Source organism: Semicossyphus pulcher, unplaced genomic scaffold (genome assembly GCF_022749685.1).
Source record: "Semicossyphus pulcher isolate SPU_LCO1_2020_fin unplaced genomic scaffold, fSemPul1.0.p SCAF_4, whole genome shotgun sequence".
NCBI classification, from domain to species: domain Eukaryota; kingdom Metazoa; phylum Chordata; class Actinopteri; order Labriformes; family Labridae; genus Semicossyphus; species Semicossyphus pulcher.
In genome coordinates, this window is record NW_027211715.1 from 4522309 (window position 1) to 4545905 (window position 23597).

The 23597-nt window shown below is 38.4% G+C and overlaps 1 protein-coding gene across 1 annotated transcript in view; it reads left to right on the forward strand.

The window, feature by feature from the left end:
• The window catches only part of nme7 (NME/NM23 family member 7), a 24714-nt gene continuing 1117 nt past the window's right edge, over positions 1-23597 (forward strand). Inside the window, exons 1-10 of the mRNA XM_069679406.1 lie at positions 1-74; positions 1678-1779; positions 2119-2285; positions 3701-3811; positions 4586-4636; positions 4838-5045; positions 5156-5261; positions 11606-11670; positions 12275-12343; positions 12588-12689. Of these exons, the coding sequence (XP_069535507.1) occupies positions 63-74; positions 1678-1779; positions 2119-2285; positions 3701-3811; positions 4586-4636; positions 4838-5045; positions 5156-5261; positions 11606-11670; positions 12275-12343; positions 12588-12689 (993 nt within the window). The 5' untranslated portion in view covers positions 1-62. The remainder of the gene's footprint in view (positions 75-1677; positions 1780-2118; positions 2286-3700; positions 3812-4585; positions 4637-4837; positions 5046-5155; positions 5262-11605; positions 11671-12274; positions 12344-12587; positions 12690-23597) is intronic.

Here is a 23597-nt window from a genome sequence, read left to right on the forward strand (position 1 = left end):
GCCCGGGATAGCTAACGTTTGCTAGTTCTAAACAGTGTTATGGACACGTAGAATTTGTTATTATGTCTAAAATGGTAAGTTAAAGTGTCTCTGTTGGTAAGCAATAACGCGAACGCACTGCTCGTTCTTGATAAATTCAGCATCATTGAAGTAAAACGCTTGAACGAACCAAGCTGCTAAATATTTGCTAACGTGTTCATAGCAAACACAGGTTAGCCGTTAGCATACAGTTGCTGTTACCTAGTACCGTTAATTAACAACTGTGGACTGAGTAAAGGGATTTTTTATTAATGTTGGCATTAAGAAGCAGTTTTTAAAAGGGCAATTTAGAGCTTGCTTTATAGAAAATGTTAATTAGTTGGGGCTTATTACTCTGTCTGTCTATGACTGATTCTTTGTTAGCTAAAGCTGCATTGTTAGTAATGCTTTTTACTTACTAACGTTAAAGTGCGCATAGGTTTTACATTCACATACTAGCTTGCCACTTTAATAAGCTTGATAACAGTGTAACGCGAGTTTATAACGTTGTTGTAACATTTGTGCCCATGTTTTGTGTGGTATGTTATGTTAAGCTAAGTCGTCAATAGCCAAGGTTGTGCTACATTGGAGGCACAATACGATATGAAATTTAGTGTGAATGAAAGTAAATATCTCTGCCTGGATAGGGAGCTTTTAAAAGTCAGTTTAATTTGAAAACACTAAAAAGAATAAGACAGTAGGTGTCTGTGGTAGAAGGGACATTAAAGAGACAGAGTGTAAGAGACTGAATCAGGTGCACTGGTCTTAAGGTCCTTTAGTATTGACTTTCCTGTATTAGTGGTTAACCTAAATGAGACTAAACATCAAATATGTCTCCAATATATATTTGAACATGTCCCCTGTCTTTTAAACTCCTAATTCTTTTAGGTTGACACAACAATAGAGTCAGATCTGTCATCACTCATAAGTGTTGATATTATCCATGTTGCTTTGGTAACTTACTAATTGTTTGTACAATCAAAACAAACAACTCTGTAATTGAATGCCACCTATTTGTTTTTCATAAGCTGCAATGCTCATAGGACATTCCTGTAAACTTTGACTTTGTAACAACTCCGACTTTCTAAATGAGGAGTAAAAGCTCACCATAGTCACAGTCAGCTCTTCAAAAAAAAAACTGGTGCTCTTTATTTCTTAGTCTACTTGACAACTAGATGAGACTTATAACTTGAATCTGTAAGATAACACATAATTGTTGTGTGATTTTCCAGTTGGATATGGATTTTTAATTTGCACTGCATTGCAACACCAACATAACAAAGATAAATACACTCCACTGCTTTGCGTACCTAATGCAAGCATGTTTTAAGTCTCTGCAAGATTATCAAAATCAAAACAATGACTGACAAGAGGGATTGAGACAAAAAATTAGAAACACTAAAGCATGCATTAAAAAAGGTACATAGAGAATACAGTAGGATACAGTATGGCTACTGTAACACATATAGAGCTAGAGCTTAAGCTTAGATAATTTGGACTAATCAGTGCTTCTTTTTTTCATCTAGGATTAATGTTAGACTATTATAGGCTTATGCTATTATAGACAAAAATGTATTTGACTTTAAGGAAAGAAAAATGTTACCATGTCATATCTTTAGAATTCCAAGAGGGATTAATGATATCCTTTTGATCTTCTAGGAGGATCGCTTCGCCTTTCTTACTGAGTGGTATGATCCAACTGCAGCTCTCCTGCGGCGCTACCAACTGTTCTTCTACCCCAAAGATGGCTCAGTAGAAATGGTAAGTATTTACTGTAGTTTATATTTTTCTTTGCTTTTTTTTGTATTTGCTGATTAACTTTCTTAGTTCACTTGTAAAGCAAAGGTTACTGTCATTAGAATTTCTAAAGCTTTGTACCCTCAAAACTTTAATGCTTAGGAGACTTTTAGGACCGGATGTTTATTGTTTTTGAAGTATTTTTCTGTCAAATAACTGTGAATTACATTCATCTAATGTAAATAGAATTATGATACACACAGGTTATTTATTGTCTACCTAATTGTCATAGTAATCATGACCCTTAAAGTCTGCAAGTATTTAATCTTAATAAACTACCAACATGTTTGTTTTTATTTGCAGTTTGATGTAAAAAATCAGCGTATATTTTTGAGAAGGACCAAATATGACAACCTCAATCCAGAGGACCTGTTTGTCGGGAATCGAGTGAATGTGTTCTCACGACAGCTTCACCTGATTGATTATGGAGATCAATTCACAGCAAACAAACTTGGCAGTAAAAAAGAAAGGTATGATTGTGTGGGATGTGTGATAAATCTGCATGATACTCTCCAGTTACACGAATGACAACTTTACATTACCTTACAAATAATCCTGCAAACTTTGGCTTTGGCTCTAATTTTGAAATTATTTTTAGTCGTACATTCTGTGTAGGAGTACTCACAGACATTATACACCCTTGCACATTGTACTTAAATGAAAGGGAAATTGCAGGTGTTTAAATCTGCTATTATTAGTCGATTAATAAAGCCTTTTGATGATCAATCCAAAATTTCAGCTTTTATCCAAGCAAAATATCAAACATTTGCTGGTTCAAGCTTCATTTTGAGGATGTCCCTTTGGGCTCTGGTGAATTGTGATTTTCTTTGTGCTGTGGACATTATTTGTTTGCTACCCAATACATACTGAAGTACAATTCCCAGCCCTACACATTACAAACGCATTAAAATGCCACAGCCCTCAGACTTTATATCCTCTGTTTGACTGATTCCAGGAGGCTAAAGACTGGATCTCTCAGAACTCTTTGATGCGAAACAATCTGGAACATAAAATTAGCCCTCTTTAGCTCCCCCTATTCCAACAGCCTTCTGAGTGGGAAGTTCGTCCCAATGTCCCCTTTAGATTTTTTGGGATTCTACATTTGAATTTGACAAAAGGATAAACTCTGTGGTGACAGGCTGCTCTTTCCAACTGTGAGCCTTAGCAAAAGTAAATCCATTCTTGTCATTCCAAGACTTTGAAAAAGTAATCCTTGCTTTTATTACCACTCGCCTGGACTACTGTAACACCCTACATGGGAGTCAGTCACTCCTCACTCTCATGTCTGCAGTATGTGCAGAATGCTGATGTGAGATTTTGAAGTGATACTCGTAACCATGAGCATATCTAACCCATGCTCCCTCCCTCCACCAGCTCCCTTTCAGGTACAGAATTCATTTGAAATGATTGGCTGTTTTTAAGGCACTCCATGGATTTACTCCCTCTTACCTAACTGACATCTTAACTCCAGTTTGTTCCGCAGTCTGTGGAACAAACTTCCCCCCACATCAGATCTCCTCCCTCATTCAAAGTTCAGCTCAGATTTGCCCCTTGTCTTTGGCCTTCAACACACTCAAATTTAGTTTATAATGGTTGTTTTATTAGTTATTACATCCCCATTGTTTTATCTTGATCTTTGCATGGTAATATACTCATGACCTTTGCCTTTTATTTATCCTGTTTTGTTTTGCCCATGTCTGTCATGCACTTTCAGTCAGTTCATGTTGTTTTGAATGTTCTATAGAAATAAATTTGACTTGACTTAAGCTGCTTGTCTTATTATTGTAAGTGTTTCTGTTCTGCTATCTAATCTTGGCAAGTTGCCTTTTTCACGCTCTCGTGTCAGACATGATGAATTGATCAATATTTCTCTCTTTTTTTGCAGAACTCTTGCCTTGATAAAACCAGATGTAATGACCAAGATAGGAGACGTCCTTGAATCCATTTATTCCTCCAACCTGATTGTGACCAAAGCCAAAATGACAAAGCTTACATGGTAAGGTCAAAGCCTCCTTATGATACTACCAGTCATTGTGTGGTATTATATCAGACTAACTCTTGTCAAAGAGGGAGACACAGGCAGTTTGGTGCCAGTTGTCCTCACATAAACAGATGGATGGCTCTGTTTTCTCTCACACACATTGGGAACATATGGCATGCCGAGTTTCAAAGTGTCAGACAAGGTTGGCATTTAATTAACGGTTTTATCAGGTGCTTATTCATGCTGCAATTACATTGTCAAGCCCATCTTATTCTTAGATGCAGCAGTGAGTATAAACAGCACCTTTTGTCTATGATGTTTAGTCATACTTTGATGATAATGCTTCTGTAATTTTACTCATTAGAGTAAAAGTGTAAATTCAAGACTTTGACTTGAATATTGCTTGTACATTGTTGTAATTCTAATGATTTGACTAGTATTACTAATTATTTAAAAGCTGGCGATAGATCAATCAAGATGAAGTAAGGATTTTAGAAATACTTAAGGCACAAGTCCCCCCAATGCAGCCTCACTACCATCAGAAACCAAAAACAAAGGCGCTATTTTAATAATCCTGTTCTGTTCATTACTGTCACCTCAATTTTTATTCAAAACTATTAAGAAACTAATATCTTTCTCACAGAATATGACCACTCCGCAAAAAAAACAGCAGAGACATTAATGACTTATGTAAATGTACTTGTCAGCAGTGTAGTACACAGAGTCCACATGTAATACCTGAGATAATTTGGCCACTCATTAACTCCATACTTTGTGCTTTTCTTACAGGACCCAAGCGGCAGACTTTTATGCAGAACATCAGTCAAAGCCGTTCTTTAAGTGAGTGTCTGTCAATGATTTGCCAGATGTGAGCAGGTGTGAGCCAGCAGAGCACATTTCTGGTAGCCAGCCACTCTCATTAACAGAAACCTGTGCATAATGACTTTGTAGTGACATTTGAAACATATTGAACACAGCTGACCTACTGCTGGTAGGAATTCCTCTTAGATGGATGAGTTACTCTGTTGCTCCATTTTGCAGTAACCTGGTGCAGTTTGTATCCTCGGGCCCTGTGGTTGCCATGGAGCTGATGGGTGATGAGGCCATGTCTATCTGGAGGAGGCTCCTGGGACCTGCAGACTCCGCTGTGGCGCGGAAGGAGGCGCCGCAGAGTGTCCGTGCCCAGTTTGGAACAGATGGCATCAAAAATGTTGGACACGGCTCAGACTCGGTTGCTGCAGCAGCAAGAGTAAGAATATGATGCTAGCCTGTTATTCTCATTCATGTTCATATGATCCTGGTACCCCTTGCTCTACATTCACTGAAGCATTATGAATAATGAAGTGTTTGTTTCATTAGGAGCTGGAGTTTTTCTTCCCATCCACAATAGGCCACGGTCCCTCTAATACAGCCCTCTATACAGACTGCACATGCTGCATCATCAAGCCTCACGCCATATCAGAAGGTAGGAGACATTAACCTGTCTATTAAAAGTGTTTATATTATTATCTGATATTTGTCAAATTTAATTTAATTTAATTTCAGGGCAGTTTCAGCAATTTGGGGCTGTTTCAAGATTTACAGTTATACAGTGGTTTGTGGTTTAGTAAAACAATGACAAAAGAAAATACGACAAAACTTATAAAAAATGATGATGTAGATTTGAATCAGGTTTCTTTAACTTACATCATCTCTTCATGAAACAAGGATTAATATAAGGAATCTAGCAAATAAATACAAAACAATGTGTTTAATTACAAATAATGCATGCCATGTCAACCAAAGAAGAATGAACTAAGGCGAGATGTCCATTTCTAACTCATGTTCGTTCTCTTTGTTCTTTCTGGCTTGGTTTGGAGGGAAAGACAGGCCTGAGGGCAGGCTTTGTTATGTTGGGGGAGTGGCATAGTCAGGTGTGCGTTGATTAGGTGTGGCAGGTAGAAAAACAGTGGAGTCTTTGAGTCAATAAATTAATAAAGCTGTCTACTTGATGGCAACAGATATATAGGTTGGCCAATATTATTGGGCCAATATGGGCCATTGACAGAGATATCTGTATCAGGATCTATGTTTTCCAATATGTCCATATGTAAGAAATCTGCCTTCTGGGTACTTATGTCATATAAGTGGAAAACAATCTTTCCTATTAAGTTAAACATTCACTATATCGGCAGTAATAATGGTATTGGTGAATTTTCCCCTCTCAAACTGGTATGGGTATTCGTCTCAAAAATCCCATCAGTCTGGATTTTTAGTCTAGAGTATCAGTCAGTGGATCTTTTGTGATCATCATATCGTTTGTTGATACATTGATAAATAATGCAGTTAAAAGTCCACTGACTTGTTTAAATGTTTCTCCCCTTCTACTCTCGGCTATCGATGTGTTTGTGTCACACTGAGGTACAATTTGGCTTTGGATTTTTCCAAATCCCTGCACTGATCCCTCTTCGTGGAGCATGCCACTAGAGCTCTGACCTGTGAAATGTGAAATTCTCTGGACAGAGCTGTACGCACTGAGAGCGTTGTTGACTGAAGAGAGACCTGCACTGGTTGTTCTGGAGAGATAATCTCAAACGCTGCTGATAAACAAGACCACCGTGGTCCCATATAAATTAATTTAATCTTTATTTCTGATTAGATTTTCAGTGCTTATTCTAAATTAATAAATTATCAGATTCCAGGTTTATATCTAGTGTCCCTGGATGTATTTGTGCTTATCTTTTTTTCTACTTCAAGCCTTGATAGCAGCATGATATACAGTATAATGGGGATCCTATGGCTTTTCCTCTAGTGCCACCACCTAGTCAACATTTGAATTGTTTTCTGTGTTAATTTGCAAGTCCTAGGATACTCACAGACTTTTTAATTTTCATTTAAATATATGTCTGTTAAGTCACTATCTATCCCTGAATGAGGTAACACAATAGTGATTGGCAGTATATATAGTGGAATTACTAACTGGGTGTCTGTGGCGACATTCGCGGAAAAAATCACAAGCAGCGCCCAGTTAGTGGTTGGTCTGCCAGAGAGGGTGGGCGGAGCATTTCTGGTTTCTGTAAATGTTGCGAGTAACAAAACAAAGAAAAGATGGATGACTACAGATACAACTTCAAAAACAAGTGAAAATCCAAAGAAAAAGAAACAAACTCGACGCTCAGATGAAGCAAACAGTCTAAAAAGCAAAGCGACTGTCAGCCAGGAAAATTAAGTGTTACAACCGTGACTAAGGGAGCCAACCACAGATGTCTGGTTAAATTGGGAAGTGTACTCCACATCCACTATATATTGCTATTAGGGGGCGACAAAGAGATTTAATTGGAAATGATTGAGACTGTTAGCTTATTAGCATTTTTGTTGTGAGTTCAAAGCATAGATTGTATATATTTAGTAGACGCAGCCACTGTGACGACACCGATTGATTTGTTGAATACTGTTTCAAATCCTCGAGTTTGGCATTTTGGCTGTGGCCATTTTGGTTCAGTGTCTATGTTTGGACAAGAGAATAGATACGCACTGTTACTTCTCTATCCCGGTTGACAGGTCACTGTGGTCACAACTTGTCAATGTCGGTTAGCCACGCCCTGAAACATACACTACTTTATTATCTAGCATTCTCTAGATGGGACCAAAATGAACATCATGTTGTATTGAGTAACAGTTGAGACCACAGATTCATTCGGAAAATATTTATTGTGGTAATAAATCAAGTGAGAAGTAGGTTTGTTTTCTGTTAGACTTGCATACAATAGGTCTTCTTTATGCAACTAGAGGAGTCGCCCCCTGTTGGCCATTAGGAAGAGTGCAGGTATAAGGCAGCGATGCATTTGAAACTCAAGACACTTTCTTAATATTTTTTAAAACAACAAATGTCTCAAACATCGCCTCACAGTGCTGCTATTATTACTGTATCTTAGTCTTATTCCAGAATACTTGCTTATATAACATCATGGACCTCTCTGATGTTTTAACCAACAGAAATGAGCTGAGATAAACTGGGGAACATTGTTAGCTGAGACATTTCGAATGGGTTATTCTTGTTTGCCGTGTTTAGTCAAATGGAACATCGGAAAGGAAACTTTTTTCAAAGGACCCAGCAGAAATGAGTCCATTAACAGTTTTTGTTCATGAGTTTATGTTTGTTTTGCTCCCACTGTATAAACATTTCTCATGCAGGACATTCTGATCCATCCAAGTCACATTAATAATACCTGTATGAATGTAAGGAGTGCCAGGGCCCTGGTTTTGTACATGCTGCTTGCTTTTATGACTTCAACCACACCTGTATAAAATGAAGGCATAGTTAATGTTATTGCTGGAGTTACACCTGAGCTTTTCCTGCTCGGACATGTTTAAGTGTCTGCCGTGAGAAAGGTCTGTGAGAGAGGACCCGTTAACAAAAACAACCTTGGTATGGGCATGTTTTGATTTGCTGCAGGGCAAAATTGTGCAACTTTTGGACTGAATTAAATAACTGCAAAACGTAGATGCATTTTTATGTGTTTAAATTACTAGTAGTGGTAATTGGTAATGGTAAACATTTATTCTCTACTGTGCACACTAGAGGTGTTGTCAGTTAAAAAAGCCTTTCTTTTAATGACTATTAAAAAAACAAGGGCTGTAACCTGCTGATGGTTGACTCATAGAAGTGTTTATTGTTAATTTTCTCTTCTTTAGGGTATATTTTTATTTTACTAACAATGCTTTCTACAAGAAGTGCAATAAATATCAGTATACTTAAACATGTAATTCTCAAAGTTCTCAGGCAACTGATGGCGATAAAGGCAAATTGCGGGCACCTTGATTTTCCTCACTGATGGTCGCTTTCCTTTTCAGACTGTTTGCTTCATCTGAGCGTCGAATTTGTTTCCTTTTCTTTCGATTTTCACTTATTGTTGAAGTTGTATCTGTAGTCATCCATCTTTTCTTTGTTTGTTCAGCCATAGTAGATTACTGTTTACTCGCAACACTTGCAGAGACCGGAAAAGCAGCCGCTTAGCTCCGCCTACCCTCTCTGGCAGACCAACCACTGCTGGGTGATGGAAATCGCGTCACTAACTGGGTGCCGTTTGTGATTTTTTCCATGCAAGTCGCACCAAACACCCTGTAATTCTATAAATGCAAAGGCTTTCATCAGTGTGCCATAGGCTCAATCACCATAGTGTTACCTCATTCAGCGATAGATAGTGACTTAACAGACATTTATTAACATGAAAATAATAAAGTCTGTTAGTATCCTAGGACTTGCAAATTATTGATGTTTATCATGGCAGGTGCTTTATACTCTGACAGTATTTCTAAAATATGTGAAAGATATAAAATAACATCACCTTTCTCACAGTATTGTGATACATATCGTATCCAAGACCCTTTCCTATACACAGCCATTCTGTCTACGGTATAACAGACAGTTCTTCATGGTGCTTTTATTAACACAGTTACTGGACTGCCATTTTTCTTCTGATTTTCTAAAGTCGTACAAAGATGGCGGCCATTTATAAAATGTTGTCAAAGCCCTACCGAACAAAATCGATTTCTGAGTAAATTAAGGTCGATAAACTTGCTGTTTTATGTCCACAATACCTCGTTTGAACAGTTGGTCACAAGTTGCAGGACCGTCTGGCCTCCAGGCATCCATCTGCTAGACTCAGTTCTTTTTCAGTCAATTTTTATAAGAATAATCTTGTAAAAGTCCTGCTACAAACTTACCTAAAAACTCAAAGCAAGATGAACATCTCTGTCTTTGTATTTTCAGTTTTCTGCCCAATGACAAGGGTTTGAATTTGCACAATTAAAAGGGTCATAGACTGCAAACATTATAGTTGTGACAACACAAGGTTTACCTTCAGACATCAGAGGGCACCTTTAGTCCGAGCTATAAATAGTATTCCAGTCCGAGGAGCTGAGACCAAACTGGGAATGTCAGTCAGTCCAAAGACAGGCTCTCTTTGATTTCTATTGAAGATCACTTATGAGGCCAAATTACGCTGCAGCTACGTGTGCAGGTCGCAGCCAATCACAGGGATGACGAAGGACGCTGTGACTGAAAACGCACTCAGACATGACTGGAATAGAGAAGCTTCTGTTGCCAGGCACCCAGAATAGGATCTCCTAGCAACTGCACCAGCTGCTTTTGGGAGCTGCGTACCTATCGGAGGCAGACGGCTGCCTGCGGAGGTCACAGAGGACTCAGGAGGTGGTTACTTACCTAATGCACACATAGCTGGGCTGAGACTGAACGACAAATAAGACGGATGTTCATTCATTTACACGCTGTAACACCACCATGATTTCCCACAGCAGTACTTAGTTTTACAGGAAAAGGAGACGCCCACTCTCCGCCTGACGAGTACATGACGGGCCATTTTTTATCAGGATGGCAGACTGAGATTATGAGCCTGGCGCCCTCTTTCAATTACGTGTGTCTGCAGCAGTCTGACCTTCACTGTCACTTGTGCTCCTTCGTCACTGTGGCTGTACCATTTCCACAATAATGTACGGCCACAGTGACATGAGGTACAGCCCTGTATCTCGCTCTCTCAAGTGTTGATTGTGTGGACAAAAATAATGTCTCGTCTCCTCTAACAGACGGGACACGTGTAAGACAATCTCAGTGCTCTTTAGCCAGAGAAAACACTACAATCTGAGGTCGTTGCAACATATGATGACATTTATGTCGAAAAAGGAGCACATTCAGTGATAATAATGCAAGTTTTTAGTTTAATCATGTGACTGCTGCTACAGAAATTATTTGAGTTTATTAAAACCCCAAGAAATCACAGCTCGATCGATATAGTTTGCAGATATTATCTGCCAGAAATTTGCCTGTTACATTGGTATCAGTGTATGTTTTCTGATATGTGCTTATATGAAAACCTTTTTTACAGAACAAGAAATGCTTAGTATGATTTAGAGATGGTGTCATCACAACGTTTTTCCAGTAGAGCTTTCTTTAACAGCATAGTTTACAATCCTCTCAGCACTGCCTGCAGCACAAGTAGCAGAAAATCACAGGTGAGCAGACGCCAAAAGTTGACGTCGCCTTTTGGTTTTAAAAGTGACGCCAATGTGGAAGTGCCTTAAACCTGCATTTTTGCTAATGGCCAGCAGGGGGCAACTCCACTGTTGCAAAATGAATAATTGTATGGAACCATTTGAGAAGCTTGCCCTGGTTCTCACTTCATTTATTACTTTAATAAGCTTGTTCCTACATGTTCTTATTTGCTTGGTTACAGTCTAATTCAATATTGCATGATGTTCATTTAGTAAATTTCAAGTAAAAAAAGATGATAAAGCAGACTTTGCTTTAGGGCGTGGCTACCTTTGATGGACAAGTTACTACCACTATCACTATGTGATGTGAATATTGTTACATATTCTTTAATTAAGTTATTTGTGTATGAAAGCAGCCTTTTTGAGTACATTTGTGTAGTCATATTGATGCAAAGTCATGCACAGCTGGTAGAGCAGCGCCCCCATATACAGAGACAAAGTCCTTGTTGCATCGACCGTGGGTTCGCCTCCGACTTGAGGCCCATTCATGCATGTCACTTCCACTCTCTCTTCCATACATTTTCTGTCCCTGTTCACTGTCGCCTGTCGCCTGTCGCCTATTGAATATAGGCAAAAAGGGCAAATCTTATCTTTTTCATTCCAGGTCAGAAATTCCCTTGATCATCTGCCAAATTAGTAATGGGTGAATTTACAGCTTTAAGATCTGCATTTGTCTTAAAAATCTCTTATCCAACACTTCAATCTGTGTTAGCGTAGCTTATAAAAGGTTAAAGATCTGAATAATTGATGTGTTCACAGGTCTGACTGGGAAGATCCTGAACTCCATATCTGCAGCTGGATTTGAAATCTCAGCCCTTCAGATGGTAAAATTCTGCCTTTGTCCTTTGGTCTCTTAGAGTCTAACATACATTTGCAGTGCTAAATCAAAGCTGTCCTGTAATTTCACTTTGCTAATATATATTAAACATATAATTAGTTTGCTCATATGCCCATATATATCCCAGCTTTACTCATGTAACCAGTAAGTGCACTGTATTGACTTTCTCTGATCCCATCTGACCTCATAATTGAAGTCAGCGTCACAGCTGCAGACAGTGACCCCTTACAATCCATTTGCTTACCACATGAGATGAGATGCATTCTGGGTAGTTGGACAAAAATCTATCACTGAGGGTTTTATCACTGTAACCACATGCATGTATGGTGTTCATTTATTGGAATATAATATGTGCATGTTAGCAATTCATGCAGTGCCTTTGTTCTAATGATGTGATTTTATATCTTTGATGTTTTTATGGACTCTACAAAAAGTATTTTATTGGTAATTGAGCTATCGCTATGATTCAAAGCAGATACAACGATTAAAGTATTTCCATGTTATTAAGAAGAATCTCCTCATCGTGTCTTATGTTTAATCTTTATTTCATTGTTGCACCTGATTTCATGGCTCACATTTCCTTTTCACAGTTCAATGTGGATCGGGCAAATGCAGAAGAGTTCTACGAAGTTTACAAAGGCGTTGTCACGGAGTATCCTGTGAGTATAAACACTCCACTGTTGTGCCATCATAGAAGGTACCTGCATCAAAGCTCTGTCAGTTGTTACTTTAAAGATAAAAACACAAACACTGTCTTATCTTTTGTAAAGACCCCAAAAAGTGACTCACAGATTATGTTCTAACAGATGTTTGGAGATGGGTTATTATTACCTTTATTACTATTTCTTCATTCAAGTTATTACAGATTTGACAGCTGTGCCTTAATTTCCTCTCTCCCTGCAGAATATGGTGACCGAGCTGTGTTCTGGGCCCTGCATGGTCCTGGAGATCCATGGCACCGACACACCGCAGTCATTCAGGGAGTTCTGTGGGCCCGCTGATCCAGTGAGTCAAGTGATAAAAAATATTATTAGTTCCCAATATATATTCTGTACTCAAAGTCTGTCCAACGAGAGAAATGTCAGACGTTGGGTTAAATGTGGTGGAAAATCAATATATCATCTGCAAATAATTATTCATTCATCATCCTGCTTTTCAAATGTCAAAGAAAAGTTTAGAGAAAAGCTGTTCTCATACAGTTTTATCCGGTAGAGGAAGCTGAAACGTATGCAGTCTGCAATATGCATCAACCCTGAAATAACTCATGTCCTCACACATCTAATTCAAGCGAAGTAGGGTCTAAAAAAGATGAATCATATACTGACAAAGTATTTAAAAAATGATTTCACGGACAAAAAAACAAAATCTTTGTAAATACAAAGTTAATGCTATATCTTTACCTCTATCCAACAAAGATTACAATATAAAACATGTATGCATGTTTTGATATTCATCACTCTGGAACTGCAGGAAAAGTATTCACCTTTAAAACATATTTTACCCTGAGCATATTAATGGTCTTGCAAACAAAGTGACAAAGGCGATTAAATCATTATTCACTTTGGTAAGTTGATATGTGGGTGAAGAAACTCCAAATTAGCACAAAAAAGGGACTGAATTGATCTGTGCGCAGCTTGTTTCTGCAAGTGAGTCAAATGCATATCAGGAAAGAGATGTGCAACACCTGAAAATGTGTGCATCATGTGCAGGTTGTGCAGCAGGGTCTCACATCCTGAGAGCTCTTTAAAAATGAAGCCATTTCTGCCGTAGAGTTAGTTTGGTTGTGCAGCCTCAAAAGGCAACAGCGGTGTTAACCTTTATGTTTTAAGTTATGTGTGAATGTGGAGTCTGTGCAGCAGGTTTTTTGGCACTCTCTTTCTCTCTCTCTCTCTCTGTCTATTTCCTACATAAATCTTCTGACTGGAGTTTTCACGATGTGATCTCAGTCTGGGATCCATCTGCTGAGTGAAAAGTCATTAAACCAGGCAGCTGGAAGCCAAAGTACTGAACGAGGAGCCCCGTATTTTTAATATGAACTGACCTCAATATTTGTTGTCAAGCTCTGCCTGGTTCACAGCATGAAAAGCAAAACACACCTTTTGGTTTTGAAGTAGTCTTAATCAGACAATTTATTTGTGTGTATTGTAAAGATTTTGTGGCCTATGTGATTAGATAAGAGCAGGCCCGTGAAACAAACCTGTGTGTGTGTGTGTTTATGTGTATATGTGTGTGTGAGACATGGGTGCTATGGAACCAGTGCTGCAGGGCTGTGCTGGTGCGTGATGTGAAATCTAATCACTGCTTAGTTACCATTAAAATGAGGGACTACATACCTGCACAATACAACTGGCACTGCAGTGAATCTTGCTTGAAATGGTTTATTCTTCATGTCCTTTAATGTCCTCCGTTTCAGTTTTTCTCCCTTTAATTAGTTTGTTATGCTCTCTGCCTATAAGTCCACTGTCAACATATTACCAGCATTGCAGCCACAGAGCAGGAAATGGGGTTACTTAATTGGCTAATGATTTCCAGGTCACATGACTCTACACCACTGCTCAATGACGCCAAAATAATTAGCCTTTGCAACCACCCTGTGTTTTTGATTAGTTCTCCTCTCCAGATTTTCCTCTGGTTTGGTTTATTACCACTTACAGTAACACTTAAACTCCAGTCATGTTTTAAGACATATAACGTAATAAATTGTGTCTGATATGTTTTTTCTGCAATCCTCCCAAGCCATCTCCTCCTTCTCCCTCATTAAAAATTCCTGAATCTGCATAGGCCCCGCCCACTACGTACAACGTTTCTCCTTTGGTAAAATTACAGTTAAAAACAAAACACGTCTCTGCCATTGTTTAGTGGCAACTTGTTGAAGCTGGAACTGGAATTTAGTAATTAGTAGTAGTAACTTTAACGTTAGTAGTCAGTAGAAAGTTTGCAAAAATTACGATGATGGTTACAGCTAGCTCGCGCAGTGTGGTTGCCATATTATGCACATAATGATTTGCATAGCGTAACCTGGTCCATAACGGGATTGGCTCCTTAGGTTTGTGACGTCTCAAACCTGCCATTCTGAAAACGTATTGTTCAGTCTGTCCTTGGTACACTGCAGTTTAAAAGCAGACAGGCCCAGTCATGACGATGACTGCTGATGTTGTCCCTGATATGTCTTGTAGCACATGAAAAACACCACATGGAGATGTTTACAAGGTTAAACACTGGATTTTCACTGGAGAGGGGCAGTGTCAGCAGTGGTTCATTTGGAAACAGACTGAGTCTGTAGTCCCCTAAGTAATCTGCTCGTGTTTTCTTCTATCTGACCAGACTTCTTCTTGCGACCATTGGAGTCGCCCCCTGCTGGCCCATAAAAATAATGCAGGTTTAAGAACCAAGGGACTATGTCCACTTTGATATACACTCTATGGTAGCCACACAACTTCCCCTACTATCACACAATTCATGTGCAAAGAAACAAATTGTAAATTGATTATAGAGACTTGCACTGTGGTTATTTTTTAATAGCGGATTTTATTTTTTACTGTTATAATAAGCTATATTTTTATTTGTCAGTTTATACTACGTTATAATTTACAGATGGCTTCGGTGTCACATCAAAAGTGGCATCAGTGTATACAGACAATAATGCACACGGTACATACTATTCAATTCTTATATTAATTATAGTTTAGGTTGCTGTGTATGGAAGAACTTAACGGCCAAGAATAAAAAAAAATGAGAGGAGGAGGAAAACAGACTTTCTCATCTGGTCTGTATACTTTTTATACCATGAACTCAAACTGAAAGCTTCACTGAACTTATGACATTAATACTGTAGTCTTAACACTTTGGCCTTCATTTCTCGATTTCATTCTCAAAATGAAAAAAAATCCAATATTTGTTTATTTTTTCTTGTACCTGTCACTAACTTGTGATTAGAAATGTAGAAATGCAAAAAGGACAGAAAACAGCCTCCTCTTATTTATCTATTTTTATATCCAAGGCACTAAAACTGAAACTCTAACTTTATTTACAAACTTTTGACTCTATTCTCAATAGTTTAACTTTAGTCTCAAAATGGAAAAAGGTGATATACCTTGCACTATAACTGAAAGCTTGACTTCATTCTCAACATTTTGTCTTTTTTCTTTAAATTATTTCCTTTTTTTCTTGACATTTCCACTTGATTCACAACAAAAAGCAAAATGTAAAAAATCTTCTTCCTCTCATTTTTTCTTTTGTCTGACCCTAACACTCTCCAGTAGCTTACACAGGTTTTCTCCTTCAGCAGCTGTCATTATTTTTCAGCCTTGTTTCTCCATCAGAGCCTCTGTGACCTCTTTGATTGCTTCAGGCTTCACTGACTAAACGGGTGGTCATGCAGTTTCATCACTCCCTGACCTCAGACTCACCTCAGTGTTGTCTGACAAATAACCTAAACACTGCCACCCCCACTCTTCAGTGCAGGTCAGTCATTTGATACTTCAGATAAATGAAAAGTCACAGCAGCAGTGAAACCACAGCAGAGGAGTGATGTCTTAGATCAGTCTGTGTGTTGAAGGGTTGCTGATCAGTTCACAGACAGTACATGTGTGTAACATTGTTCTGCTGAGTACCAAAGTGCACACAAAGTACAGCACATTTTCTTGTCAAACGTAGAGTGTAAAGACATTCCAGACGTGATTATCAGGCCGACAGAGCGGACTGGACAAACACTGTGAGTGTATGAAGAGGTCAGAATGTCTATTAATAGTTAAGAGCCAGTTGTTTGTGGTGAGAAGAGGCTATTGATTAATACCAGTTGACTGCAGACTAATCTATAAACACCACAGGTCTGTGTGAATAACATGACTGTACAGCTGAACGGCTGCATTAAGTGACTTCCAACACACTCAATCATATTTGACACTTCAGACTCCTTTAACAAGGCGTCATGTATTGTGCCATAAAGCATCCTCATGCATTCACACCTCTGCACCCTCAGCTGCCACACATTGCTCTCACTCAGTCATGAGATTGTGCTCTGTCTTGTGACGTGTCCTGATATCAGAGTGGACAGACGCAGCGGCCGCCTGTTAGCCAGTCCTGACCACTGACAGGCCAGACTCTACTTAACTTCTTCAGTGGTGTTTTACGTTCCTAGTAGGGATGTCAGGATACTCCAAATCCATGATTCAATTTCAGTGATTTATGCTTTTAAAATACAGAACACAGACATGTAAACAGCATTTTATGTTTGAATATCCTGAATTTGACATAATAAATGTAGTAGTTTCTGATTAAGACATATGGGATATGCCATTATTATTCAGGTTTTAGAAGCGTTATTGGGACATTTTTACAGCACATTCTTTATCAGGTCAGAGTTTTACAGCAGTTTGTAACACACAGCCCCTGTGTATTGTAAGCAAACTATAGTTAACAGTTTGCAGAGCCGAGGCTTAATCTGAGTATATACAGCTGCATAATTAATGCGGAATATTTATTTTCATTAGCCATGTAAACAGCTTGGGACCAATATCATCTGTAGTGATTAAAGGGTGTCTAAAACAACTGACCAGAATAAAAACATCTTTGGGTGATGTTCCTGTTTATTGCAGAATTTTAAAACCAAACAGAAAATGATAACCGTTTTGATGAGATGAATTGATGATAAATCCAATATTGTTGCTGTGCTCTGGCGTTACACGTTACAGTTGCGTTTCCGTAAGAATCGTCCGTTTCCTTCACCTATGTCTCACTAACTTCCTTTATTACAAGGCTGTGTTCAATTCTTGATTCTGATTGGTAAATTACAGCATTCCAAGTTCTGCTGTTTCTCAATAACAGACCATTGTTATGAAGAACAGACCGTCACTAGGGATGCGGCTCTAATGACATAATCTGGAGGACTAACTGTAGTCGTATCAATCTGCTGAAAGAAGTCCGTGAAGAAGACGTGAAAATAATGTCGATCCGTTTACAGAGGGGAAAAAAAGAAAAGAGACAAAGCAGTGGAGAGAAAGCAATAAAGGTTAAACAACGCAAAAACTGAAGGCTGCCACAGAGAGATCTACAAAACTGAAGATGGCACATGAAGTAAACATTAAACAGAACACAGTACGGGATACAGCGGTGTTTAAAGACGGTGAATGGAAGAGAAAATGTCAACAGACTCAATCAGGTGCTGCACTGATTCCTGCGGTCCCGATCACCGTGTCTTACTTCACCATCAGGGGAAATGTTTGCATTTAATGTGAGTTATAACAGCTAGCTTAGCTCATTTTAAGAAGGCTACAGAGTTAACTGTTGCTATGGAGACAGCTCTAACTGTGGCTACAGAGTTAACTGTTGCTATGGACACAGCTCTAACTGTGAGTGACTTTTTTTAAATGGAAAGCGGAAATATAATAATTTTTAAATTAATTAATCATTTCCAAATCAATATTTTGTGTGAAGTTATTGATTTCATAAGTAAAAAATATGTGAAATAAGCAGGATAATGTATAGTGAGCAGGTTGTTATCGCAGAGGAACCCCATCAGGGTGAGACAAAACCCCTCAGCTTTGCGTCGGGGTCCTGCTCCTCGGGGGTTCCATTCTGCGATAACAACCTGCTCGCTATACATTATCCCTTACATAAACACCTGATCTAATCACGTCACCAATTACACCAACCCAATACATACCCAGTGGTCAAAGTGAATTAGTCCATAAATATTTACACAAAACTATTTATAACATAAGACAACATTAAGCACATGCTAAATTGGCTCTTACATCGTCTTGTTAGGAATAAGGGCCAAAACCTGAATATATATATAGACAATACAACTTTACTATCACTCTATGCAGTCTCATGGGGAGGCTAAATGTTGGCACACTGGTGACTTGTGGGAAGCAGGAGGATTTTCTATTTCTGTTCACCTTGTTTCTGTTGTTTCTTTGTCTAAAAGTGCAGCTGCAGGCCACTTAGCTGCCCTGTGTCTGCTTTTTTTCCCTTCAGATGTGCACAAATAAGCAGCGGAGAGAAAAAAAAATACTGAGAGAAAAGTAAATCTTGCTTTTGTCTTTTATCGTTTAAATTGAAAGCAAATTTTTGGCTATGGAATCAAAATCGTGACACCCCCTGTTTATGGTCTGCTAGTGTACACTTCCCCTTTAAATCAGCAGCCTAATAAATCACCGGAGCCCCCTGCTACACATCAGCACTGTGTGGCGGTCACAACATGCTGTGTAGCCTCACTTTGTCTTAAAATAGAAGATGAGTGGAAGAGATGATCAAACAGGGCTGAGTGTCCTGTTACACGAGGCTAAGACTCTTTCCCTGCATCATGGTGGTTAAAAATACGCTCTTCCTATTGATTTTTGACCCGTCTTTGTAATGCTTTTGTGGAGGGAAGTATCAGCTGTCCCAGGTGGCCACAGAGCTAAATTTAGTGCACTGTAGTACTGTCAAAATACACGCCTGAGTAGAACAGAAATGTGGCTGGATTTACCCTGACTACACAAGTACAGGTGGGGGTTTTTTTAAAACAATAAGTTTAAGGGGAATACTACAGAGAAATATGACAACTGTCAAGAGATTTCACAGTGATTTTCTACACTTTACAACTTGGCAGAAGGCAAAGGTTTGTTTTTCCTTATCAGGTCTATCTTTATATGTAGCAGCAATAAAAGGCCACGTTTAACAGACAGTAGTAGTAGTTGTAGTAGTGGTAGCAATAAAACAGTAAAAGACATTATTTCAAACAAAGCCGTACATTTATGATGAGGTGAACGCATGTATTAATCGTCTGTTTTTTTGTGTTTAGAATAAAGGCACTAAAGCTGTGTTGTAAAAAGATAAATGAATGAATGAACCTTGAAATAGAAAATAGGAAACAGGAGCTACAAGGCCAGTGGTCGAGGTTAAGGACACAAGTCATCTGTGTCAGTAATAAGGAGGCTGTATGAGCCCTTTGTACAGCATGTAACTTTTTTAAATTGGCTACATGTTTTATTTTTATTTTATATAAGACAAGTTCAAAGTCACCCAACACACTACTATGTCTAATTGTAATTTCATTGGTAGCAATTTTGTGTGTTGACAGGTCGTGCTAAATTGTTAAAGTGGACATATTTTAGCAATGCAATACATTTTTTATTATTCTAATGTGTTTTTGAATCATGTTGGTAACGTTTATTTCATTTTTTAAATTGTATACAATATTTTAATTTAATTATTTTTCGGAGCCTCTCCTTCCTCCTGAAACCAACAAGCCGTTTTGCCATTCAAAGGTCAGCCCTTAGCCATGATTGGCTGACCGTATTTGGAGTGACCGCGTAGCCCCTCTCCCACGTGTGTAATCCCACGTGGTAGAGGGGCCGCGCTCCAAAGTTGAAAACATGGCTCCTCTAGGATCGGTTATTCGGCCTTATATGTACGAGCCAGAATTGCCAGGAGGAATCGGAATGGAATGGCTCGTGCCAGAAGGCAGCCTGAGGTGAATGACAGTGAATGACGGTGAATGACGATTGGTCGATTTCAGCCAAAGCAAGAACCCTGCGGCTGTTCTGAACTGCCCATTTCAGAGGCTACCTTTTCGAAAAAACATAATTCTGAAAAAACACCCAAAAATGTAAAACCACAAAAATATGAGAATATCCATTCAGAAGATATGGCCCCTTTAAAATGACACAGTTTTCCTTTTGATGTTTTCTTTTATGACTTGCAGAGATAAGAGGTTAAATAGTTTTATCTCATTGAAAGTCCACCAAGAGCCTTTTCTTCCACCAAGCTTTATGTAGATACATAAGTGGTATTTACAATATCTGCAACTGTTCACCCTCACTATCTTGTAAATGTGTGTGTATGATGTGCTTATATGTTTATAGGTGGTTACAAAAAGTTTAGCAGGATAACCTGATAACATAATGACAGAAATAATTTGTGCGTTTACAAGAACAAAAGTTTTGCATATAAAATTATGCTTTAAAGTAGAATAAACCAGAACAGTCTGACGGTCAGCGGTGATTTAAGGATCAGACGTGACACTCTTCGATTTCTGGACGGTCAAGTTACCACCGGGTCACTCTGCCCCGGCCGTTACTGTCCACAGTAGCCAAACATCAGTCAAGCACGCTGTGGGACTCATTAAAATCAAATTAAACTCTGACAGCAGGTCAATCATGGGTAACTAATGCAGTTACAGAGAGCAAAGAATTCTTTTATCACAAAGTAAATATCTTTGTAATTTCCCCTCTGCCATCTTTGGCTTCAGTCTTATGCAGCATGAGACACATAAACAACCGGTAACTGCCTGCTCACGGCCATTTTGAAACAGCTGCTGTATTTAGATTCCTGGGACAAAAAATTACAGCAGCATACAGTCACCACACATTATACTGACAATGGTTATGTCACAAATGAGTGGCTGTTTTAGAAGTCCTGCTGTTCTTTGTTCTTGTTATTTAATTAGTCATTCAACTAGCCAGATGATTGTACGTTAAACCAATGCTATCGTTTAGCCAGTGAACTTAAATTTGCCATGCAAAATCTCAGCACTGCAGTGATACAATCTATCACAAGACATCTGGTGTGCATAATTGTTTGACCTCTGCTGGCCAAACAATTAAAAACATCCCCCATCACTGAAATGACACTTAATTGGCTTGCAAAGGCTACTGACATGCAGGAACTTTGGTTATTACGATCACTATCTTTAACTTTAAAATTGTAGCATGGTAGCGTTAGCTAAGTACAAAACATAAAGCACAGCTGAGGCTGATGCGAATGTCATAAGTTTAGCAAGTATTAGGGCGGTGGTGCTGCAGGAAAGGTAAGAGGTAATCAAAGTGAGTTCATCCTCTGGGGAGCATAAATGGTTTTACCAAAGTTCATGGGGATGCACCTGGTATTTGTTGAGATATTTCAGTCTCAGGTAGAAAAGCAGAGAAACATCATTGGAGTCATGCCACTATCTTTAATTTAAAAAATGTTTAACCCCAAAACCATTTGACCAGTTACCCTGACCTCATGAGATTAAGTTTAGTGACTTAAAACATGGCAGCCATTTCTCCAATGAAAAATCACCTCAAACACAAACTTTGGTTTATTGTTCCTCTTTAAACTCCATGATGTGCTGACACTGTCCACGGACCAGCAGTTTTCATTTTGCATAAAACCAGTACAGACACTTTGCTGTTTACTTTTAAAGTTAGACATTTAGATATTATAATGCTGCCCTCAAACCATTCACCACATCCAGGTTATGGCAACATACTCGAAATGTTTACGTTTAATTATCATTACTGTCAGAAGGTAGAAGCTAAAGAGGCTAACAATTTAGCAAGCCAGCGAAGCTGGTATACACGACCCAATATGAAAAAAACATATATATGAAGCTACGTGATAAACTCTCCTAAATTAGCCCTCCAGCCAGCGGCAACAATTATTGAAAGTTAGCGGGAGTTTTTTGGGGATTTGTAGTGAATGAGGCACTTTAGGGCAGTCTTTTAAGAGTGTTCACATAACTGACAAAAATAACAGTTAGCTAAAGACAGCAGGTTCACATGACCTGATGTTAGTGTTCATTTCAAGGTTTACACACGTTGAACTTTAACAATCATATAGTATATCAGTTTATTATATAAATTACTATTAATTTTCCTAATTTAACATTCTAAGCACATATGTGGATTAAAGATATCTTTTGTCTTTGGAAAAGAGCTAAAGAAAAAAAAGGACTCTTAATTCCCATATGACCTACAGTTTCCATGGTCCTTGAACCTTACAACAAATGTTTATTTCATAGTCATGGTTCCAAGACGTTTTTGTTTTAAAAGACAATGAGTGGCTCGGAGGAGAAGGTTTGGTTGGTTGATGACCTTGAAGCTTGTTCCTGCCTTTTGTGTTACGCTCTCATAAACCACTAGAGGATAAAGAAGTTGTCACAGAGAATGTTTTCCTGCTGTTGGGCAGAAAATGTGAGACTAAAGAGAACTTATGTGGATTAAAACGAATCACAGATATCACATGAAGTTCTTTCCTAAATATGTTCAGCTGAGCACTACATGTCCTATAGTGTTTTGCTTTAGAGTTACCAGTCGCCTTGGTGAAGTAATAACTGACATACTGCCCCTCCCCTGATGGCCGACCCTGTGGGAGGGTTGCATTTCCTGGAGGCACCGAGCAGAGAAGGGCACGAAAGCCCGGCTGTGACCTTGGGAGGGTCTGATGTTAAGAGGAAATAGACAGACACTCATGATTAAAGTACTGCCTGGAAAAGACAATGAAAAGGAGAACTTAGTGTCTACATGATTCATTTGTTGTGTAGAGTGATAAGAACATATTAGAACTTATGGGAACTGGGTTACACCTCATATTATGGCACACATTTACACCATTAGCTAGCTGCTTATTAGCACATTTGTAGCATATATACCTTTTTTTTTTTAATCAAAGCAATATTTTACTATATTCTACGGAAGGTTTTGTACATGAATTATAATTTGGATGTTTTGCTCAGTATGATCCTTACAGGGTAGTATTACCACAGTACTTAGTAAAGCATACTAAGATCATAATTCTTGTTACCTAATATATTCAATATTTTCTGTTTTTTAAATCTAGATTTAAAAATGTGTCATAACTTTCAGAAATCACCATCATGGTTTAAATATGAGTTTAAAGTGTTTTAATGCAATGCAGTGGGATCTGTATTTGTATTATTGCACTACTTTTCTTTAAATTGTAAATTATGAGTTAAAAACCAATACATTTTTTTGAGAATCAATACCGTATCACATATATCTTCTTACACCCCTGATGACCAAAAAAGAGTTAATACGCTTTGAGTATGAATGCTTATAATCAGTGTGTACCTTCATATAAAGTGTTACTGAGATGGTGTTCTGATTTAAATGCAGAAAGCCTGTTAGCCTGCAAGAAGAGTAT